Source organism: Empidonax traillii, unplaced genomic scaffold (genome assembly GCF_003031625.1).
Source record: "Empidonax traillii isolate 1590-97213 ecotype Southwest subspecies unplaced genomic scaffold, ASM303162v1 scaffold1777:size77351, whole genome shotgun sequence".
Taxonomy (NCBI): domain Eukaryota; kingdom Metazoa; phylum Chordata; class Aves; order Passeriformes; family Tyrannidae; genus Empidonax; species Empidonax traillii.
In genome coordinates, this window is record NW_020956970.1 from 27,698 (window position 1) to 48,478 (window position 20,781).

At 46.3% G+C, this 20,781-nt stretch overlaps 1 protein-coding gene across 1 annotated transcript; it reads left to right on the forward strand.

Moving 5' to 3' along the window:
* Nucleotides 1-177: 177 nt before the first annotated feature.
* EEF1D (eukaryotic translation elongation factor 1 delta) lies at nucleotides 178-17,809 on the forward strand. Its single transcript, XM_027908646.1, has 8 exons — nucleotides 178-204; nucleotides 9,658-9,781; nucleotides 11,697-11,768; nucleotides 15,346-15,427; nucleotides 15,514-15,620; nucleotides 16,603-16,854; nucleotides 17,404-17,598; nucleotides 17,690-17,809. The coding sequence occupies exons 2-8, from the start codon at nucleotides 9,662-9,664 to the stop codon at nucleotides 17,726-17,728; spliced, it is 867 nt and encodes a 288-aa protein (XP_027764447.1). The 5' UTR covers nucleotides 178-204; nucleotides 9,658-9,661; the 3' UTR covers nucleotides 17,729-17,809.
* The last annotated feature ends 2,972 nt before the right edge of the window (nucleotides 17,810-20,781 follow it).

Here is a 20,781-nt window from a genome sequence, read left to right on the forward strand (position 1 = left end):
CTTGGCCGCCTCTCCCAACTTTTTTCTTTGGAGCCCTGGAAAATCCTCCCCTGGAGTTCTGCTGATCTTCCCTTTGGAGTTCAGTTGGAATTCCATGATCACGATCCTTAGGGATGAGAAAATTCCCGCTGCTGGGCCGTAACTCTTCCCTCTCCATGTTTTGGTTTTTTTTCCAGGTGTTTCCCGTTTCTCCCTCACCTTCAGGTAGGAATTTTCCCTCCCCCTGAGCTGTTTATTCCCGTCTGTTATCCCAGTCTTTCCTTCCCTCTGAATTCCCAAATCCCTGATTTCCTCGTCCTCCCTGAGCGCGGCTTTAAGGTCAGGAATTGCCTTTTCCTGGGAATTGGGGAGCTTTGCCAAGGGGAGGATGAAAATTCCCGCTGGTGTCCTGAGCCGGAAAAGACCCGGGAATTTTAGGGAATGGAAAGAGCAGGAAAACTGGGAAAGAACCGGATTTTCGGGAATTAAACGGCGCAAAGAACCGCTTTAGGAGGAGCAAAATCTTGGAAACACCGAGCGGAACGTTTGGATTTGGATTTGGTGGGATTTATTCCCGTTCCCCTCCGGGATCTCCGACCCCCTCATCCCGAATTCCCCCAGGCTGGAATTCGACGCCTGCAGAGAACAAACATTCCCAAAACCTCGGAACGCTTGGGAATCCCAAACTTCTGGTGGAATTTTTTGGGGTGGAAAAGCGACGGGAAAACCCCCTTTTTCCCGGGTTATTTCGGGAAAAGCGACGGACACGGAGCAGAAAACTTCATTTTTCCCGATTTTTCCATCGGTTTTAAACTTGGAATTCCTTAAAAATCCGCCTTTTTTTTTTTTTTTTTTGCTGAGGAAGCAAAAAAACCGCCTCGGGAATGGCAAGAATTCCATTTTTGGGAATCGTTGGGGTGTTTCAATCGCCCAAAAATCGGGATTGGGATGGGAAAATCCTTCTGGATAAACCCACAATGATGTTCTTTTCCTTGATCTTGGAAATGGGAATAAATTGGGGTGGGGGTGGGGTGTGGTTTATCCATGAATTCCGTGGAATTCTGGGAAACTCCCGGGTTTTATTCGGAATTAAATGTGTTAAGTATTGAGTTGGTTAATTATTAATTAATTTGGATCTTGTTCCTGGTGATCCCTGAAAAAAACTGGGAATTTTCTCTGATGTTATCCCTGTTTTTTTTAATGCTTTCCTAGGAGCTAAAAAAAGTAAGTACCCTTTGTCAGGGGGTTTTTTTTTTGGGAATCCTGGAAAAATCTGGGAATATCGAGGGGGAGGGGATATTTGTTGGATAAAACGGGGTGGTTTTCTTGGAATTCGGGAATTTTCAGGGTGGTTTGGGTGGGTTTTTTTGGGTTTTTTCATTAATTTCAGCTCTTTGGATTTGTGGGATTGGAGGGAATCTCCTGGGAATTCCTCCCCTAGGGAATTCCTGTGGAATTCCTCAGTGATTCATCCTTGGGGGGGGGGGGGTGCAATTCCAGAGGTGCTTCAAAAGTGGAGGGAAAAAAAAAATCACTTTTAATTAAAAAAATGAGTGTTAAATCCTAAATTTTAGGGTTTTTTTTTTAAGTGGAAAATCAGCTGGAAATAAAAAATGTATTTTTATTTTATATTTCTATTATTTTATATTTTATTTATAGATATTATTTATATGTTTATATAGAAATCTATTGAAATATATTTTATTTAGTTAGTTGCTATTAATATTTTAATGAATTTTATTTTATTAGTAATTTATATTTTCAGGGGTCTTGTGCAAAATCATTTGTAAATCAAAATATTTTCTATTTATTGAAGTATTAAAGGAATATATCGATATTAATTTATATCTTAGGGGAGTTCTGCAAAATGCCCCATAATTAAAAAGTATATTAAACAATTTAAAAATAAATTAAACCCCCAATTTTAGGGGTTTTTTTTGGGTGCAAAATCACCTGGAAAATAAAAAATCAATTTTTGTTTTATATTTCTAGAAATATTATTTTCTAATAATCTTTTATCAATTTTATTTTTATTTTACATTTCCTGGGTTTAATGGTATTTAGTATTGATACTTTAATAATATAATTAATTGTGTTTTATATTTATAGACTCATCGTTTAAAATATTTTATGTTTTATTGGAAATGTATATTCATATATCATTTTATATATATTTAAATATTAATGGAATATATTTGTATTAATTTCTATGTTAAGGGGTTTGTGAAAAATCACTTACAATTAGAAATATTTTCTATTTATTTAAATATTAATAGATTTATCTTAATTTATATTTTAGGGGGTTGTGCCTCATCCCCTGTAACTAAAAAATATAATAAATCATCTAAAAAGAGTTTAAACCCCAAATTTTTAGGTTTTTTTTTTTTTAGGGGGCAAACCCACCTGTAATTAAAAATGTATTAAATAAGTGGGGTTTTAAAGGGAAGTTTTAAAAGTGAAGTTTAAAAATTAAGAAGCTTTTAAAAGTGAGGTTTAAAAAATGGGGTTTAAAAGTGGAGCTTAAAAATTAAAGTTTAAAAATTGAAGTTTAAAATTTGTTTAAAAAGTTTTAAAAATTAAAGTTTAAAAATTTAAGTTTAAAAATTTAAGTTAAAAAATTTAAGTTTAAAATTAGGTTTAAAATTAAGTTTAAAAATTAAGTTTGAAATTGAAGATTAAAAATTGGAGTCGTTGAAAAATTAGGTTTAAAATTGAAGTTTAGAAATTGAAGCTTAAAAATTTTGTTTAAAAATTGAAGTTTAAAATTGTGTTTAAAAACTGTTTAAAAAATAAGTTCAAAAATTAAGTTTAAAAATCAAAATTTAAAATTAGGTTTAAAAACTGGAGCTTAAAAATGGAGGTTTAAAAATGGAAGTTTAAAAATTAAATTTAAAATTAAGTTTAAATATTGGAGTTTAAAAATTGGAGTTTAAAAACTGAAAGTTTAAAAAGTGTGTTTAAAAATTAAGTTTAAAAATTAAGGGTAAATTAAAGTTTAAAAACTAAGTAAAAAGTTGAAGTTTAAAAGTTGAAGTTTAAAAGTTGAAGTTTAAAAGTTGAAGTTTAAAAGTTGAAGTTTTAAATTAAATTTAAAAATTGTGCTTAAAAGTTGAGTTTAAAAATTGAAGTTTAAAAATTAAAGTTTAACAATTAAGTTTAAAAATTAAGTTTAAAAATTATGTAAAATAAGGTTTAAAAACTGAGGTTTAAAAATTAAGTTTCAAAATTGAAGTTTAAAAATTGAAGCTTAAGTTTAAAAATTGTTTAATAAATAGGTTTAAAATTGAAGTTTAAAAATAAAGCTTAAAAATTAAGTTTAAAAATAAAAAGTTAAAAATTGAAGTTTAAAAAATGGGAGCTTAAAAATTGTGTTTAAAAATTGGAGCTTAGAAATTGTAATTAAAAATTAAGTTTAAAAATTAAGTAAAAAGTTGAAGTTTAAAAGTTGAAGTTTAAAAGTTGAAGTTTAAAAGTTGAAGTTTAAAAGTTGAGTTTAAAAATTAAAGTTTAACAACTAAGTTAAAAATTTGAGTTAAAAAATTGAGTTTTAAAATTAAGTTTAAAAATTGAGTTTAAAAACTGAGCTTAAAAATTGAGCTTAAAAATTAAAGTTTAAAATTGAAGTTTAAATTTGGAGCTTAAGTTTAAAAATTGTTTAATAATTAAGTTTGAAATGGAAGTTTAAAAATAAAACCTAAAAATTGAGTTTAAAAATTGAGTTTAAAATAGAAGTTTAAAAATTGAGTTTAAAAATTAAGTTTAAAAATTGAAAGTTTAAAATTGAAGTTTAAAATTGAAGTTTAAAATTGAAGTTTAATATTGGAGCTTAAGTTTAAAAATTGTTTAATAATTAGGTTTAAAATGGAAGTTTAAAAATAAAACCTAAAAATAAAGTTTAAAATAGAGTTTAAAAATTGAGGTTTAAAAATTGAGGTTTAAAAATTGAGTTTAAAAATTGAAAGTTTAAAATTGAAGTTTAAAATTGAAGTTTAATATTGGAGCTTAAGTTTAAAAACTGTTTCATAATTAGGTTTAAAATGGAAGTTTAAAAATTGAAGTTTAAAAATTGAAGTTTAAAAATTGAGTTTAAAAATTGAGGCTTAAAAATTGAGTTTAAAATGGAAGTTTAAAAATTGAAGTTTAAAAATTGAGGCTTAAAAATTGAGTTTAAAATGGAAGTTTAAAAATTGAGGTTTAAAAATCGAGGTTTAAAAATCGAGTTTAAAAATTGAGTTTAAAAATTAAGTATAAAAATTAAAAGTTTAAAATTGAAGTTTAAAATTGGAGCTTAAGTTTAAAAATTGTTTAATAATTAAGTTTAAAATGGAAGTTTAAAAATTGAAGTTTAAAAATTGAAGTTTAAAAATTGAAGTTTAAAACTGAATTTAAAAACCGGAAGTGGAATTTGCCGCTATTTGGGATTTTTAATCCCGGATAAAATCCCGCTTTTCCAGGGGGAAAACACAACCTGGGGTGAGGAACAACCTGGAAAAACTCCCAATTTGGGATCAGTTTTTCCCTTGAAATTGTGCTCGGGTGGGAATAACTCCCGACCCATCCGTTAAAACTTGGGAATTCCCAGGGATTTCCCCAAAATCCCTTTTTTTTTTTTTGGTTGTTTTTGATTTCCTTTTAATGTGGAAAAACCGAAACGGGAAGTTTGAAGCGCTGGGAAGGAAATTTGGGATCCTGTAGGGAAGAACGTTTTGGGCTTCCTGGGAATTCAAATTCCCAAAAGAGGGAAAAAAACGGGATTTAAAAAAAAAAAAAAAAAAAAGGGATATTCCCGCTTTTCCCGTGGAAACTTCCCGCTTTCCCGCTGCCTTTGCTGTGCTTGTTCTCTCCCTCCTTCCCTTCTTGTTTTATTTTGGTGGTTTTTTTTCTGGGAAAAGATGAGGACGCGGAAAAATCCCTGCCCGGCGGACAAAGCCTGGCCGGAAAAACACAAATCCCAGGAATGCGAGCGGGAAGCGGATCCCGACGGCGGCGCCTCCCAAATCAACGGCGTCTGCCCCGAGGAATCCGCCGACGGCGAGCTCAAGAAATCCCGGAATGGGAAGAAACAGCGGAAAAGGAAACGCTCTCCCAAAGCCAGGAGTGGCGATTCCCGACCGGAATTCCTGCTGGGAATGGCGGCCGAGCGAGTGTGGTTCGACAAGCCCTTGTACGACCGGGCGGAAAACATTTACAGGGAGAAACTCCTGGATTCCTGGAGCGGGGAAACTCCTGGAAATCCGCAAATCCCAGAGGAATTCCCGATGGATTCCGGGGCGAAATCCAACCCCGCCATTCCCAAGGGCAGGGCGTTCCCCCGCTGCTCCCACGGGAATTTTGCCGCCTGCCACCACGTCGTCCAAGGGGTTTGGATCAACAAGCTGGAATTCGACAGAGCCGAGGGAGCCTTCATGGAAAAATCCCAACTTTTCCCGCCTCCCGCCCTCCTGGTTATCCCATCCCCCGGCTGGAATTCCGGGCTGGGAACGCCGGCGGACGAGGGTTACGGCACCGCCCTGCCCACCCCTGCCACTCCCGCCGTTCCCGGCTCCGCCCTTCCCGCTTTTCCCGGCTCGGAGCGGCCGCCGGTGAACGGGAAGCCACAGATTCCCAACTGGGAAGCGCTGGTGGCGGCGGAAGCGTGGCTGGAAAAACCCCTGTACGACAGCGCCGAGAGGAACTTCTACGAGAGGATGTTCTCCAAGGATTCCCGGCGGGAGAAAAACCGGGAAGCTCCCAAGAAGGGCGGGAAGAGAGGGGAAATCCCCGGGATTCCCGAGGATATCCCAGCTTGTTTCTTCCTGCACCGGGATAGCGAATCCGTCTGGCTCCACAAACTCTCCTACGACAGAGCCGAATCCCGCTTCTTTTCCATGGAAGCTTCCAGAGCCGCCGGCGTTCGGGAATCTCCCTTGGGAAATCCTTCCCCGCCGATCCCGGCTCCGGGAACGAAGTAGGAGATGTTTCGTTGGGAAGGGATGGTGGGAAGGGGGGGGAGGTGGGAACAGGCAAAAGAATTCCCGGGATTGAGCCCAGGAGGAGTTTTTGCATGCGGAGAAGATCGGGAGGAATTCCTTGCGGGAGTTCCTGGTGGGAATTTCCCCCCCCCCCCATCCCGCTCCTGATTGGATTCTGGTGGATTCTGGTTGGATTTGGGAATGGAGCTCGGTGTTCCCTCCCTTTTTTTTTGTTTTTTTCCATGGATTCAGGACCTTCCTCCTTTCCATACCCTCATTCCATGGCAGAGTGAGCGGCATTCCCAGCCGGAAGAAGGTTTGGAGATGAATTTTAGGGAATGATTCCTTTGGGAATACGTGCTGGGCTTCGGGTTCCGGAGGGAAAAGGTTGTTACATTCCAGGGGAGTTTTGGGAATGCCTTGGGATCCTTTCCAAAGGCTGGTACTGGGATAGAGCCGACATTCCCGGGAAAAAAAGGGCTCTTGGAGCATCAACCTTTCATTCATCTCTCGGCTTCCCTGGCAGCGTTTTGTTGGAAAACTCCGGGATTTGGGATGAGCAGGTTGGGGTGGACCCTGATCCAGGTGTGTTTTCCTTGTGCTGCTCCATCCCTGTTTTCCACCTCCTCCAATCCCGGCTCCGTCCCCGTTCCCAGCTGGAATTCCGGCCTCATCCCTTCCCCTCTTCCCGTTTCCCTTCCAATCCAACCACCTTGGGAAGCTGCTCCTTAAAAATCCCACCATTTCCTGGCAGGATTGGGAATGGTTTATCCCATGGAATGCCAGGCGTTTTTCCAGGTAGTGCCAGGAATTTTTCCCATGTAGGGACAAGGATTTTTCCATGATTTTTCTATGTAGTGACAAGGATTTTTTTCCCCTGTAATTCCAGGGATTTTTCCATAGGGATTTTTTTCCCTGTAGCAATCACTATTTTTCCATGGAGTGCCAGGGATTTTTCCATTCTTTTCCCACGTAGTGCCAGAGATTTTTTCCGTGCAATGCCAGGAATTTTTTTCCAGGAATTTTGTCCCTGTAGTTCCAGGCCTGTCCCTTCCAAATATTCCCAACGATTATCACAATTTCCCTGTGGATTTTCCATGCCTGGAAGTGTCCAAATCCAGCTTGGACAGATCTTGGCTCATCCTGATCCGTAGAAAACGGGAATGGGGTTGGAATTCCAAGCCTTTCACATCCCTTTCCACCCAAACCATTCCACAATTCCACATTCCCGTTCCCTTGGAATTCTCCTCCACAAGGTCCAGAGTTGGAGCAACTTGGGGTTTTCCCTGGAAAAAGGGGGGAGAGGGAAACTCTTCCAGCCCAGGAGAGAGTTGGGGAATTTTAGGGGTTTCAGGCTCAAAATGGGATCCCAAAGATCCCAAATATTCCAGATCCCAGCCCTGTCGTGGTAGTCTGGGAAAATCAAGGATACAGGACACTACAGGGAAAAATCCCTGGCACTTTGTGGGAAAAATCCCTGTCGTTTCATGAGGGAAATCCCTGTCATTCCATGGGAAAATCCATGTCATTCCATGGGGAAAATCTCTTGTCATTCCCTGTGAAATCTCTGTCATTTCCCTGAAGCTGCAGGGAAAAATCCCTGTCATTCCATAGGGAAAATCCCCGTCATTCCATGGAGAAAATCCTTGTAATTCCCTGTGAAAAATCCCTCTCATTCCACAGAGAAAATCCCTCTCATTCCATGGGAAAAATCCCTATCATTCCATGGGAAAAATCCTTGTCATTCCATGGGAAAAATCCCTGTCACTCCATGGAAAAAGTCCCTGTCATTCCATGGGAAAAATTCCTCTCATTTTGTGTGAGAAATTTCTGTCACTACAGGGGAAAATCCCTGAAACTAGAGGAGAAAATCCCTGTCATTCCATGGGGAAAATCCCTGTCATTCCATGGGGAAAATTCCTCTTATTCCCTGTGAAAAATCCCTGTCATTCCATGGGAAAAATCCCTGACACTGCAGGGAAAAATCCCTGTCATTCCATGAAGAAAAATCCTTCTCATTCCATGGGAAAAATCCCTGTCATTCCGTGGGAAAAATCCCTCTCATTCCCTGTGAAAAATCCCTGTCACTCCATGGAAAAACTCCCTGTCATTCCATGGAGAAAAATCCCTCTCATTTTGTGTGAGAAATTTCTGTCACTACAGAGGAAAATCCCTGTCATTCCCTGGGAAAAATCCCTGACACTACAGGGAAAAATCCTTCTCATTCCATGGGAAAAATCCCTGTCATTCCATGGGAAAAATCTCTAATACTACAGGAGAAAATCCCTTTCATTCCATGGAAAAATCCCTATCATTCCAGGGGAAAAATCCCTGTCATTCCCTGTGAAAAATCCCAGTCACTCCATGGAGAAAATCCCTCTCATTCCATGGGAAAAATCCCTGTCATTCCATGGGGAAAAATCCCTGTTATTCCATGGGGAAAGTCTCTGACACTACAGGGAAAAATTCCTCTAATTCCACTGGAAAAATCCCTCTCATCCATGGGGAACATCCTTGTCATTCTTTGGGGAAAATCCCTGTCATTCCATTGGGAAAATCCCTGCCATTACAGGAGAAAAATCTCTGTCATTCCCTGTGAAAAATCCCTGTCATTCCATGGGAAAAATCCCTCTCATTTCATGGGAAAAATCCTTGTCACTACAGGGAAAAATCCCTCTCATTCCATGGAGAAAAATCCCTCTCATTCCTTGGGAAAAATCCTTGTCATTCCATGGGAAAAATCCCTGTCATTCCATGGAGAAAATTCCTCTCATTCCATTGAGAAAAATCCCTGTCATTCCATGGGAAAAATCTCTAATACTACAGGAGAAAATCCCTTTCATTCCATGGGAAAAATCCCTGTCATTCCGTGGGGAAAATCCCTGTCACTCCATGGAGAAAATCCCTGTCATTCGAGGGGGAACATCCCTATCATTCCATGGGAAAAATCCTTGTCATTCTTTGGGGAAAATTCCTCTCATTCCATTGGGAAAATCCCTGTCATTCCTTGGGAAAAATCCTTGTCATTCCATGGGAAAAATCCCTGTCACTCCATGGAAAAACTCCCTGTCATTCCATGGGAAAAATTCCTCTCATTTTGTGTGAGAAATTTCTGTCACTACAGAGGAAAATCCCTGTCATTCCATGGGAAAAATCCCTGACACTACGGGGAAAAATCCTTCTCATTCCATGGGGAAAATCCTTGTCATTCCCTGTGAAAAATCCCTCTCATTCCACGGAGAAAATCCCTCTCATTCCTTGGGAAAAATCCCTGTCATTCCATGGGGAAAATCCTTGTCATTCCATGGGAAAAATCCCTGTCATTCCATGGAGAAAAATCCCTGTCACTCCGTGGAAAAAATCCCTGTCATTCCTTGGGAAAAATCCTTCTCATTCCCTGGGAAAAATCCCTGTCATTCCATGGGAAAAATCCCTCTCATTCCATGGAGAAAAATCCCAACCACCCCAGGGCAAACACTCCCAATGCCCAAACCCCCCTTCTCCCACCCCCTAAAAATCCCTGGAAAGGTTTTTTTTTCCGGGATCCAAGCCCTGCCCAGGCCAGGTCGCTGCTCCTTAATCCGCTTTTATCCTCAGCCTTTAAACCCTTTCCCGCCGTGCCTTGGGCCCGGAAAACATTCCCGGGGAACCTTTTCCCCCCCGCTTCCCATCCTTGCTCTCCTGATTCCTGACGGGTTTGGGTTTGTTTTTCCCCCCGTTTTCCCAGGAAAATGGCTCTGGATCATTTCCTGCACGACAAGGTGTGGCTGGAGAAGCACAAGTACGACGATGCCGAGCGCAGGTTCTACGAGCGCCTCAACGGCCCCTTGGGCGGCCCCTCCCGCCCCCAGGTAATTCCCAACCTCGGGAATTCCCCCCGGGATTTGGGAGGGAAGGGGGGAAAGGGATTCCCGCTCTCAGGGTTGGGTTTTTCCCGAGTTTTCCCGGTTATTCCCGAGCCGACGCCCAAAGACGACCCGTTTGGGTTCTTGTTTTTTGGTTGGGTTGCCTTTTGGTATTCCAAGATTTTTTTTTTTATGGATTCTGAAGGATTTGATCCCAGGGAATTGGATGGTCAGGTGGCCTTGTATGCTTAATTTTCCCAGGGATTTTTCCATGTAGTTACAGAGATTTTTTTCCAGGGATTTTTCCCTTCTAGTGCCAGGGATTTTTCCAGGAATTTTCCCCTGTAGTGCCAAAGATTTTTTCCAGGGATTTTTCCCTGTAGTGACAAGGATTTTTTTTCCAGGGATTTTCCCACACAGTGCCAGGGATGTTTCCATGTAGTGCCAGGGATTTTTCCAGGGATTTTTCCCTGTATTACCAAAGGTTTTTCCAATGGAGTGCCAGGGATTTTTTTCCAGGGATTTTTCCATGTAGTGTCAGAGATTTTTCCAGGGATTTTTCCCTGGAGTTCCAGGGATTTTTCCATGTAGTTCCAGAGATTTTTTCCAGGGATTTTTCCCTCATAGTCTCAGGGATTTTTCCCTGCAGTACCAGGGATTTTTTTCCAGGGATATTTCCATGTAGTTCCAGAGATTTTTTCCAGGGATTTTTCCCTCATAATGTCAGGGATTTTTCCCTGGTTGCCAGAGATTTTTCCAGGGATTTTTCCCTGTGGTTCCAGGGATTTTTTCCCAGGGATTTTCCCACACAGTGCCAGGGATTTTTCCATTTAGTGCCGGGGATTTTTTCCAAAGGGAGCTTTTCCCTGGAGTGCCGGGGATGGAACTGGGGAGTTTTGAAGTGGAAAAACTGGAGAGGGAAGCAAATCCAGCTGAAATATTATCCCAAAATCATTCCTTTGGGAAGCTCCTGAGCTTTCCCAACCTCTTCCCTCTCCTGCCTTTGGATGGGGGGAGAATCCAGACCCTTTTTCCAAGTGTTTTAAGGGAAGCTTTGCCTTCCATAATCCCTTTTTTCTTGGGAATAATAAAAACTGGGAAGCTCAGGGTGAATCCTGGAAGTCGGATTTAACTCTTGGAAGAGTGAAAGTATTCCCAAATTCCCGCTTTTCCCTGGGATTTCAGGGATTTCTGGAGTTTATCAAGCTGGTTTTTTTCCATGGAAAAATGTCCCCAGGGCCTGGAAGTGCTTCCCATTGGGATGGATCCAGACTGGTGTCCCTCTTTTCCTGCCTCTTTATCCCGGGATTTGGGGCTTGGGAAGAGTTTTCCCGGTTTTGAGGGGGGAGAAGGAAGGGAATTCCTGGGAAAGGGGATCTTCAAATCCAGGGGAAGTTTTTTTTGGGGAGCAGGAAAACAGGGAATAAAGAATTCCCTGTGTGCTGGAATTTTGGGTCTGGATACGAGGCTTGGAATGACGGTTGGCACTTCCTGGACACGGGGAATTTTATGGAAAAAAAGCTGCTTAAGGCTGGATTTCTAAGGAATATTGGAGTAATTCCAACCCTTTTGCAGCTTTCCAAGGATTCCAGGCAGGAGCACAGGGAAAAAATTCCCTGTGTGCTGGAATTTTGGGTCTGGATACGAGGCTTGGAATGATAATTTTCATTTCCTGACCACAGGGAATATTCCATAAAAAACTTCCACTTCCTGCCTGAACTGTGGGAATCCTATGGAAAAATCCTGCCTGGGGCTGGATTTTTAGGGAATACTGGACTCATTCCAACCCTCTGGCACCTTTCCCACCTCGCTCCATCCGGAAATCCCCCAAAGGGACAATTCCCACTTCCCTCCTTCCCCTTGGCTTTTCCCTGGGATATTCCCGGTGCCTTTTCCCGAGGAATCCGTGGATTCTTTGCAGGAGAACGGAGCCAGCACCATCCTGAGGGACATCGCCCGGGCCCGGGAGAACATCCAGAAATCCCTGGAAGGGGTGAGTACCCCCCTAATTCCCACAATTCCCGAGCCCAGGAATTCCAGGGATTCTCTGCAAGAAGGGGGAGCTTTTCCCGCCTTTTTTTTTTTTTTTCCTACTGGGATATTCCCTCGGGAATGTGATTTTATGCTGAGTAAGGAGAACACTGAGAGAATTCCCAGTTTTTCCAAGAGGAAGCTGAAATATGAAATTAAGGAGTGGTTTTATAGGGAAGGAAAATTCATGGATTTGGGGAAAAATTCCCTCAGTGGGGCTTTTCCCGCCTTTTTTTTCCATACTGGGATATTTTCCCAGGTCTTGGCTAAGTAGGGAAACGCTGGAATGTTGGGTTTTTTTGGGATCCACCTTCTCTTCCCTGTTTTCCCCTCCAGTGTTTAAGGTCTGGAGCACCTCAGTTGTTGGGAAAACCGGGAATTCCCAGGAGGAAAAAACTGGATCTCTGCTGTTGGATCTGTATTTTAGGGAACCGGATTTTAGGGAAAAACATCTTCCCATCCCAACCTTCCTCGGCTTGGGATCTGTTTGAACCCTTGGGAATTCCTCCCTGGGGATTTCATGTGCTGGGATTTGGAATTCCAGTGGAATTCCAGTGGAATACCAGTGTTATTCCAAGCATGGAATGTTTTTTAGATGGATCCAGCCCTAAAATTAGGGATTAAAAATTCGGGATTGAGGGGCTTCATCCTTAAAAAAGGGAATGCTGTGGAACTTCCCATTCCCCCCCCACCTTGGGAATTTTGGAATTCTTATAAAAATTCCCAGGCATTTGTTTGGAGCGGGAGAAATTCCTGAGGGAATTCCCTGGATCCGGGTGGGATTTGGGATCGCTCCCAGGGAAGGAGGGACAGGATGGGGGGAAACGACCCCTGGATGTTCCCGGGGAGGTTCCAGGTGGAATGTTGGGAAAATTCCTTCCCGGAAAGGGCTGGGTGAGGGTGGAACCACTGCCATTCCCAGAGGGATTGTGGATCCCTCTGGATCCCTCTGGATCCCTCTGGATTCCTCTGGATCCCTGTGGATCCCTCTGGATCCCTCTGGATCCCTGTGGATCCCTGTGGATCCCTGTGGATGTGGCCCCTTTTCCCGCCTGTGCTTTCCCGCCCTCCAGCTGCCTCTCAGTCTTCCCAACCTTTTCCCTCTTCCCAATCTTTCCCCTCTTCCTAAACTTCACACATCTTCCCAACCTTTCCCTGTCTTCCCAACCTTTCCCTGTCTTCCCAACCTTTTCCCCTCTTCCCAACCTTCTTCCTCTTCCCAACCTTTTCCCCTCTTCCCAACCTTTTCCCAAATTTTCCCCCCTTCCCAACCTTTTTCCCCCTTACCAACCTTTTCCCATCTTCCCAAACTTTTCCCTTCTTCCCAACCATTTCCCTCTTCCCAAGCTCTTCTTGTCTTCCCATGGTTTTCTCGTCTTCCCAACCTTTTCCCTCTTCCCAAGCTCTTCTTGTCTTCCCATGCTTTTCCCCTCTTCCCAACATTTTCCCTCTTCCCAAGCTCTTCTTGTCTTCCCAACCTTTTCCCTCTTCCTAAACTTTTCCCACATTTTTCCTGTCTTCCCAACCTTTTCCCCCTCTTCCCGAGCTTTTCTCCTCTTCCCAACCTTTTCCCCTATTCCTAAACTTTTCCCTCTTCCCAAACTTTTCCCAACCTTTTCCCCTCTTCCCAACCTTCTCCCTCTTCCCAACCTTCTCCCTCTTCCCAACCTTTTCCCTCTTCCTAAACTTTTCCCAAATTTTTCCTGTCTTCCCAACCTTTTCCCTCTTCCCAGCCTTCTCCCTCTTCCCAACCTTTTCCCTCTTCCCAAACTTCACACGTCTTCCCAAGCTTTTCCCCTCTTCCCAGCCTTTCCCCTATTCCTAAACTTTTTCCTCTTCCCAAACTTTTCCCAAGCTTTTCCCCTCTTCCCAACCTTTCCTCTCTTCCCAACCTTTTCCCTCTTCCCAAGCTTTTATCTTCCCATGCTTTTCCCCTCTTCCCAACATTTTCCTTCTTCCCAAGCTCTTCTTGTCTTCCCAACCTTTTCCCTCTTCCTAAACTTTCCCCAACCTTTTCCTCTCTTCCCAACCTTTTCCTCTCTTCCCAACCTTTTCCTCTCTTCCCAACCTTTTCCCTCTTCCTAAACTTGACACATCTTCCCAACCTTTCCCTGTCTTCCCAACTTTTCCCCTCTTGCCAAGCTTGTCTTCCCACGCTTTTCCCTCTTCCCAAACTTTTCCCCCTTTTCCCAACCTTTTCCCTCATCCCAACCTTTTCCCTCTTCCCAACCTTTCCCCCTCTTCCCAAGCTCTTCTTGTCTTCCCACGCTTTTCTCATCTTCTCAACCTTTTCCCAATCTTCCCAACTTTTCCCCTCTTCCCACCTTTTCCGCTCCCTGCAGCAGAAGACTCCTGCTCCTCCTGCTGCTCCTCCTGCTCCTCCTCCTGCTCTTCCTGCTGCTCCTGCTGTTCCCGGGAACCGGGAAGCTCCGAGTGGCCGTCCCCGGAAGCGGCCGGGCCGTTCCTGCTCCGTAAGTTTTCCAAGGAAATGGGACAGGACGGGCTTGGGATCCAGAGGCTCCTTCCCTCAGGATGGACCCCCCTTTTCCTGCCTCCCAGCACCGGGATCTCAGCTCCTGAATGGATAATCCTGGCTGGATAATCCTGGGATTGGAGGGGGGGGGGGGGGAAAGAGTTGAGGCCTTCCCGGTTCCCCGGCTCTGGAATTCCTGAGGCTTGGAAAAAATGGGATTTCCGGAGCTTCCCGCCCGTTTTGGTGTGGATGGGGAAGGTCTCCCTGACCTTTCCCGCTCCGGGACTTTCCCAGCCCCATCCCAAGGCCCGGTTGGAGCAGCCTGGGATGGTGGGAGCTCTCCCTTTCCGTGGGATCATCCCTTCCATCCCAAACCATTCCGGGATTTCTGGGATTCTCAGGCCTGCTTTTCCCTTTCCCTGTTTTCTCCCTTCTCTCCATCCCAAATAAGATCTCCTTGGAGAACCTTGGAATTCCATGCAGGATAAATCATCCTCCCCGTTTAAATTCCCTTGGAAATTCCTCTCCGAGCACCAATCCCGCTGTTTTCGTTCCCTTTTCCCCCTGGAATTGCTGGATAAGGAACCTCCTTAACAAAACCAAACCAAACTAAATAAACCCTTTTATTTTTGTGCTGGCAAAAAAAAAAAAACCCATTGGAATCCCGAGGATCCAGAATTCCCTCGGGATTTGTGAAACCCAGGTTTAAATTGTTGGGAATTAAAGACTGGGAATGTGGGAGCGCAGAAATCCCGGGATCTCTTCCCGCCTCTGATTGTTGGGAGAGGAGATTGAGAGATCCCAGGATTTTTCAGGGGGCTTGCTGTGAAATCTGGGATCGGTTTTCCACGTTCCCAGCGGCGTTTTGGGGGATCCAAGAGCAGGGAAAAGCTGGAATTCCGGGATTTGTTCCGTCCCGGAGCCGCTCCGTTCGTTCCTATTAAACCTCGAAGGGGGTGGAATATCCATGATTTTAGTCCAGCTCCTAAAGGGCTTTGCTGGTGGGATTTTTTTGGGAAAAGGGAAGGAAACGGCTCCGTCTCATCCCGCTTTTCCCTCATTCCAGAGCGGCGGCGCCGCCGGAGACCAGAACGAGCTCCTGGCCAGGATCTCCCACCTGGAGGTGGAAAACCAAAACCTCCGCACTGGTGAGTGGGGAGGAGGATCCTTGGGATTGCAATCTTGGGAAAGGGAGGTCGTTATTCCCGTGTTTTTTTTTTCCCGCTTTTCCCAGTGGTGGCAGACCTGCAGATGGCCATCTTCAAGCTGGAGAGCCGCCTGAACGCTCTGGAAAAATCCTCCTCGGGCTCCCACCAGCCCTCTCCCGTCCCTCCAACCCAGGTGAGCCTCGGGAAAACCCTTGGAAAGGCGTTCCCACCTTCTGGGAACGGAATTCCAGCTGGGTCAGTGACCAGGGGGTTGGATATCCTGGGGTTCTGCTCCCAAATTCAGGGGCTGGAGCGTTCCCATCCCAGGGCTTTTGGGCTGCTCTGCTCCGAGTTCACCTTGTTCCCATTTTCCTTCACCTTGTTCCCATTTTCCTTCACCTTGTTCCCATTTTCCTTCACCTTGTTCCCATTTTCCTTCACCTTGTTCCCATTTTCCTTCACCTTCTCCCTTTTTCTTCATCTTGTCCCCTTTTTCCCTTAATATCTTTTCCCCTTTTCCCTTCTCCCCCCTTTTTTCCTTTCCCCCCGCTTTTTTCCCTTTTCCCTTCTTCCCTTTTTCCCTTCTCCCCTTTTTCCTTAATATTTTATCCCCTTTTTCCTTCATCTTCTCCCTTTTTTTTCATCTTGCCCTCCTTTTCCCTTAATCTTTTCCCTTTTTCCCTTCTCCCCATTTTCCCTTCTTCCCGTTTTCCCTTCTTCCCCATTTTCTTTTCTCCCCTTTTTGTTTCATCTTCTCCCTTTTTTTTATCTTGTCCCCCTTTTCCCTTAATATCTTTTCCCTTTTTCCCTTCTCCCCATTTTCCCTTACTGTCTCCTGCCCTTTCTCCTTCACCTCTTCTCCTTTTTCCTTAATATTCCATTTCCCTTCTCCCCTTTCTCCCTTCTCCCTTTTCTTTTTCCCTTCTCCCTTTTCTTTTTCCCTTCTCCCATTTTCCCTTTTCTCTTTTCCCTTAATATTTTATCCCCTTTTCCCTTCATTTTCTCCCTTTTTTTTCCCCTTTTCCCCCTTTTCCCCCTTTCCCCCTTTCCCCTTTTCCCTTAATATTTCATTCCCCTTTTTCCTTCGCCTTCTCCCTTTTTTCCCTCCTCCCCTTTCCCCTTTAATATTTTTCCCCCTTCCCCCTCTCCCGTTTTCCCGCCCGCCCCTTCCGTAGAAAGTGGAGCCTTTCAGCGTTCCCTCCAAAAAAGTGGAGCTCCCGGCCAAGAAACCGGCGCCGGCCGTGGCTGCTGCTGCTGCTGCTGATGAGGGTGACGACGATGACGACATCGACCTGTTCGGGAGCGACGAGGAGGAGGACGAGGAGGCCGCCAAGGTGCGGGAGGAGCGGCTCCGGCAGTACGCGGAGAAGAAGGCCAAGAAACCGGGAATCGTGGCCAAGTCCTCCATCCTGCTGGATGTGAAGCCGGTGAGAGTCGGGAGGGAAGGTGGGGGAATCCGCTTCTCCGGAATTCCAAAGCCTTGGAGCCAGCGGGGGTGTTCCCGCTGGGATGTGTCGCCTGGAATCCCGGGATGGTTTGGGGTGAGGAGGGACCTTAAGGATCGCGGAATTCCAACCTCCTGCTGTGGGCAGGGAATCCTGCTATGCCAGCTTGCTCCAAGCTGTTCTTGGACACTTCCAGGGATCCAGGGGCAGCCACAGCTTCTCTGGGAATTGCAGCCCAGCCAAGAATTCCTTCCCAATATCCCACCTAACCCTGGGAAGCCATTCCCTGTGTCCCTCATCCTCCCTCATCCCAAACCCCCCCCTCCAGCTCTCCTGGAACCCCTTTGGAGTCTCTCCCCGCTCTCCCTGGATCCTTCCAGGCAGAAACAAACCCTCTGGGAAAAGGGCGCTTTGGATCCACCGGCTCATCCCGCTGTCCCCTCGGAATTCCGAGAGGAGAGAGCTCTGTTACCAAAACCCTTCCCGCTTTTTTTCCCCCCTCCCTCCCTCCCTCCCTCCCTCCTTCCCAAGTGGGACGACGAGACGGACATGGGGCAGCTGGAGGAGCGCGTGCGCTCCATCCGCATGGACGGGCTGCTCTGGGGGGCGTCCAAGCTCGTTCCCGTGGGATACGGCATCCGGAAACTCCAGATCCAGTGCGTGGTGGAGGATGAGAAAGTGGGAACCGACATCCTGGAGGAGGAGATCACCAAGTTCGAGGACTACGTGAGTTGTGGGAGAGGGAAGGGGGAGAGGGGGGGAGTTTGTTGGGATTTTCCCGGGAATCACCCTCCGCTCTCTCTCTCTCTCCCTGCAGGTGCAGAGCGTGGACATCGCCGCTTTCAACAAGATTTAAAGTGGGAAAAAAACGGATCCCTTTTGTTTTTTTTTTTCCCCCCACCCTCTGGAACAGGAACAATAAAAGCTGCAGATCGGAGCGGTGGTGGTTTATTCCCTCTTTTCCAGAGGGGATTCCCAGGGGGAGGGGTGGGGGGATGTTGGAGCAGCCTGGGCTGGTGGGAGGTTGGTTGTTCCCTGCTCCACTGGCAGGGGGTTTGGAATTCCAGCAGCTTTCAGGTCCCTTCCAACCCAAAGCGTTCCCTTTGGGAAAGGAAAGATCTTGGGAGAGGAGAGGGGAGGACCCAAATTTTGGGGAAGGGCTGGAAGTGCCAAAGGGGCTTCCACTCTCCTTTCCCAAGGGAGAAACTCCCGCCCTCATTCCCTACAGAAAAAAAAAAACAGGATGAATCAGCAGGAAACATCCAGGAATTGGTGGTTTGGGATGGATTTCATCCCTCCTTTCCCATCGATTCCATGCCCGGGTCACTGGGGCTGTGGGAAGGTGACATTCCTGAGTGTGTACAGGATCCCATGGAGCTGGGAATGTCCCAAATCCCTGGAGCTGGGAATGTCCCATATCCCTGGAGCTGGGAATGCCTGGTGTCCCTGTGCCTGCTGTGTCCCCTGTGTGTCTGTCGCCATCCCTGCGTGTCCCTTCCCCCTGTGTCGCGTGTCCCCCGTGTGCCACCATCCCTTCCGCTGTCGCGGGTGCCACCCACCCCGTCCCTCCCTCCCCGTGTCCCCTCCCCTGTCGCGGTGTCCCCGCCCCGCGATGGCGCCTCTGCCCGCCCTGTCCCCGGTGTCGCTTGTCCTGCGGGCACTGGTGGCACTGTGTGTCACCAGCCCGGTGTGTCCCCCTGTGCCACCATCCCTGTGTCCCGTGTGCCATCCCTGTGTCCCGCGTGTCACCATCTCTGTGTCCCGTGTGCCACCATCCCTGTGTCCCGTGTGTCACCATCTCTGTGTCCCCCTGTGCCACCATCCCCGTGTCCCGTGTGTCACCGTCCCGCTGTGTCCCGCGTGTCACCATCCCTGTGTCCCCCTGTGTCCCCATCCCCGTCCCTGTGTCCCCATCCCCGTCCCTGTGTCCCCATCCCTGTCCCTGTGTCCCCTCCCCTGTCCCGTGTCCCCTCCCTTGTCCCCGTGTCCCCATCCCCGTCCCCGTGTCCCCTCCCGTGTCCTTGTGTCCCCATCCCTGTCCCCGTGTCCCCTCCCCTGTCCCCGTGTCCCCGCCCCGCGGGGCCTCCGAACCTTCGGCTTCTCCAGCCGGGGCGTGGGGACAGCGGGGACACGGGGAGGGGACACGGGAGGGACCTGCAGGGGACACGGGAGGGAGCTGCAGGGGACAGGGACATCCCGGAGAGGGTCCCAGGGACGGGGAACGACCCCCTGGAGACCAAACCCTGGTCCACAAAAAAGGATCTTCCCACCAAAAGGTGACCTGGGACATCCCTGGGACATCCTTGGGATATTCTGGGGGACACCCCTGGGACATCCCTGGCTGATACTTTGCCTTCCCTATTCCAAGCTTCCTAATTCCAGTGAAAATCCTAATTCCAGTAAAAACCCTAATTCCAGTAAAAAACCTAATTCCAGTAAAACTCCCTAATTCCAGTAAAAACCCTAATTCCATAGAAAAACTCTAATTCCAACAAAACCCCCAAATTCCAATAAAAACCCCAAATTCCAGTAAAACCCCCTAATTCCAATAAAACCCCCAAATTCCAGTGAAAACCCCAAATTCCAGTGCAAACCCCTCTGCAGCTCCATCAGGAGGACAATCCCCATTCCCAGGGATCCTTCCCACCCTCCCTGCTTTGGATCTTCCCAGCACATTAACAGGGAAGACAATAATTAGGAGTGATTTAACGATTAACGACCTGTGGCCTGCTGGTCACTATTCCCAAAATTCCCAACAGGATGCTGGAGCATCCCGTGGCAACGCTCCATCTCTGGGCACCGTATCCTGCTTTTAGGGAACTCCAGGAAAACCGGGAATATTTTGCCGTAAATTCCTTTTTTATTTTTTTTTTTCTGTTTGTTTTTAGAGCCAAGCACCAAAAATAGAGGAATTCCCTGGACCTGTGGAAAGGCTGTCCCGAGTTTTTTTGGGAAAAGAGGAATGAAGAACAGCTTGGAGGGACAAGTGGAATTCCTCCTGTGCCCCCCTGGGATGTGATTCCCGATGTTCCGAGGGAATCAAAGCGGAACCGCTTCGGTCCCATCACTGTAGAGAAACTCCAAAAGGTCCCTTCCGGGATTTATGGATAAGGAAGAGATTTCCCTTCTCCAGGATGGACAATCCCGGCCCTTCCAGCCTCTCCTGCTCCAATCCCTTCATCACCTTCAGGGCTTTTCCTTGGAATCTCTTCCTTCGTCCAGCCCAGAACTCCAGGGGTGACTTATCCGAAGTGGAAGGATCCCCTCCCTCGGGAAATCCCAAAGTGCTCCTTTGGGGTTTTTTCCTGTTTTTTTCCCTTGGAATTCCGGTGTTTGGAAGTAGATGAAAAAAAACCAAAACCACCAGGACAGGAAGTGCAAAAAAAAAAAAAAATGAGGTGAAAACCCCGAATCCCGTGGGAATTTTGCCAAAGGGAGGGAGCAGCAGGAGCTCCAGCCCTCTCCCAGTTTTCATCTGCCAGGAATATCTGCTTTGAAAGGATATTTTCAGCTCAAGTGGTTGAAAACGAGGGGGAAAAGAAAAAAAAAAGTGCTGGATAAAGGGAAGCGCGGATAATCCAGGGACAAGGGATCTCCTGATCCATCTCCACCACAGGTTCTCCCCCTGCCCCCAAATCCGGGTGGGTTGAGGGTGTTTTCAGGGAAGGGGAAGCTGCAGATTCCGTGCAAATAAATCCCGGCGCTTCCGCTTCCTGCTGCTCCTCGGCTTCGGGAAGAACAGGAAGGTGGGGGAGGGAAAATCCCGAAATTCCAGCTGCGCCCCAAGTCCCAACCACCACGGGGGGGGCAAAGCCTGGACCTGCCAAACCTGTGGATGGCGGGATACGCCGGCAGAGCTCGGGAGCGACCGCGCTCGGCTCTTCCCGCCCCAGGGGGGTTTTTTCCCGG

Excerpts from the sequence above, each read along its gene's own strand:
- EEF1D (XM_027908646.1), top strand. The coding sequence starts at position 9,662 with ATGGCTCTGGATCATTTCCTGCACGACAAGGTGTGGCTGGAGAAGCAC. Across the intron at positions 11,769-15,345 it reads TCCAGAAATCCCTGGAAGGG|AGCGGCGGCGCCGCCGGAGA; the intron begins GTGAGTACCCCC and ends CCCTCATTCCAG. Across the intron at positions 16,855-17,403 it reads TCCTGCTGGATGTGAAGCCG|TGGGACGACGAGACGGACAT; the intron begins GTGAGAGTCGGG and ends CTCCTTCCCAAG.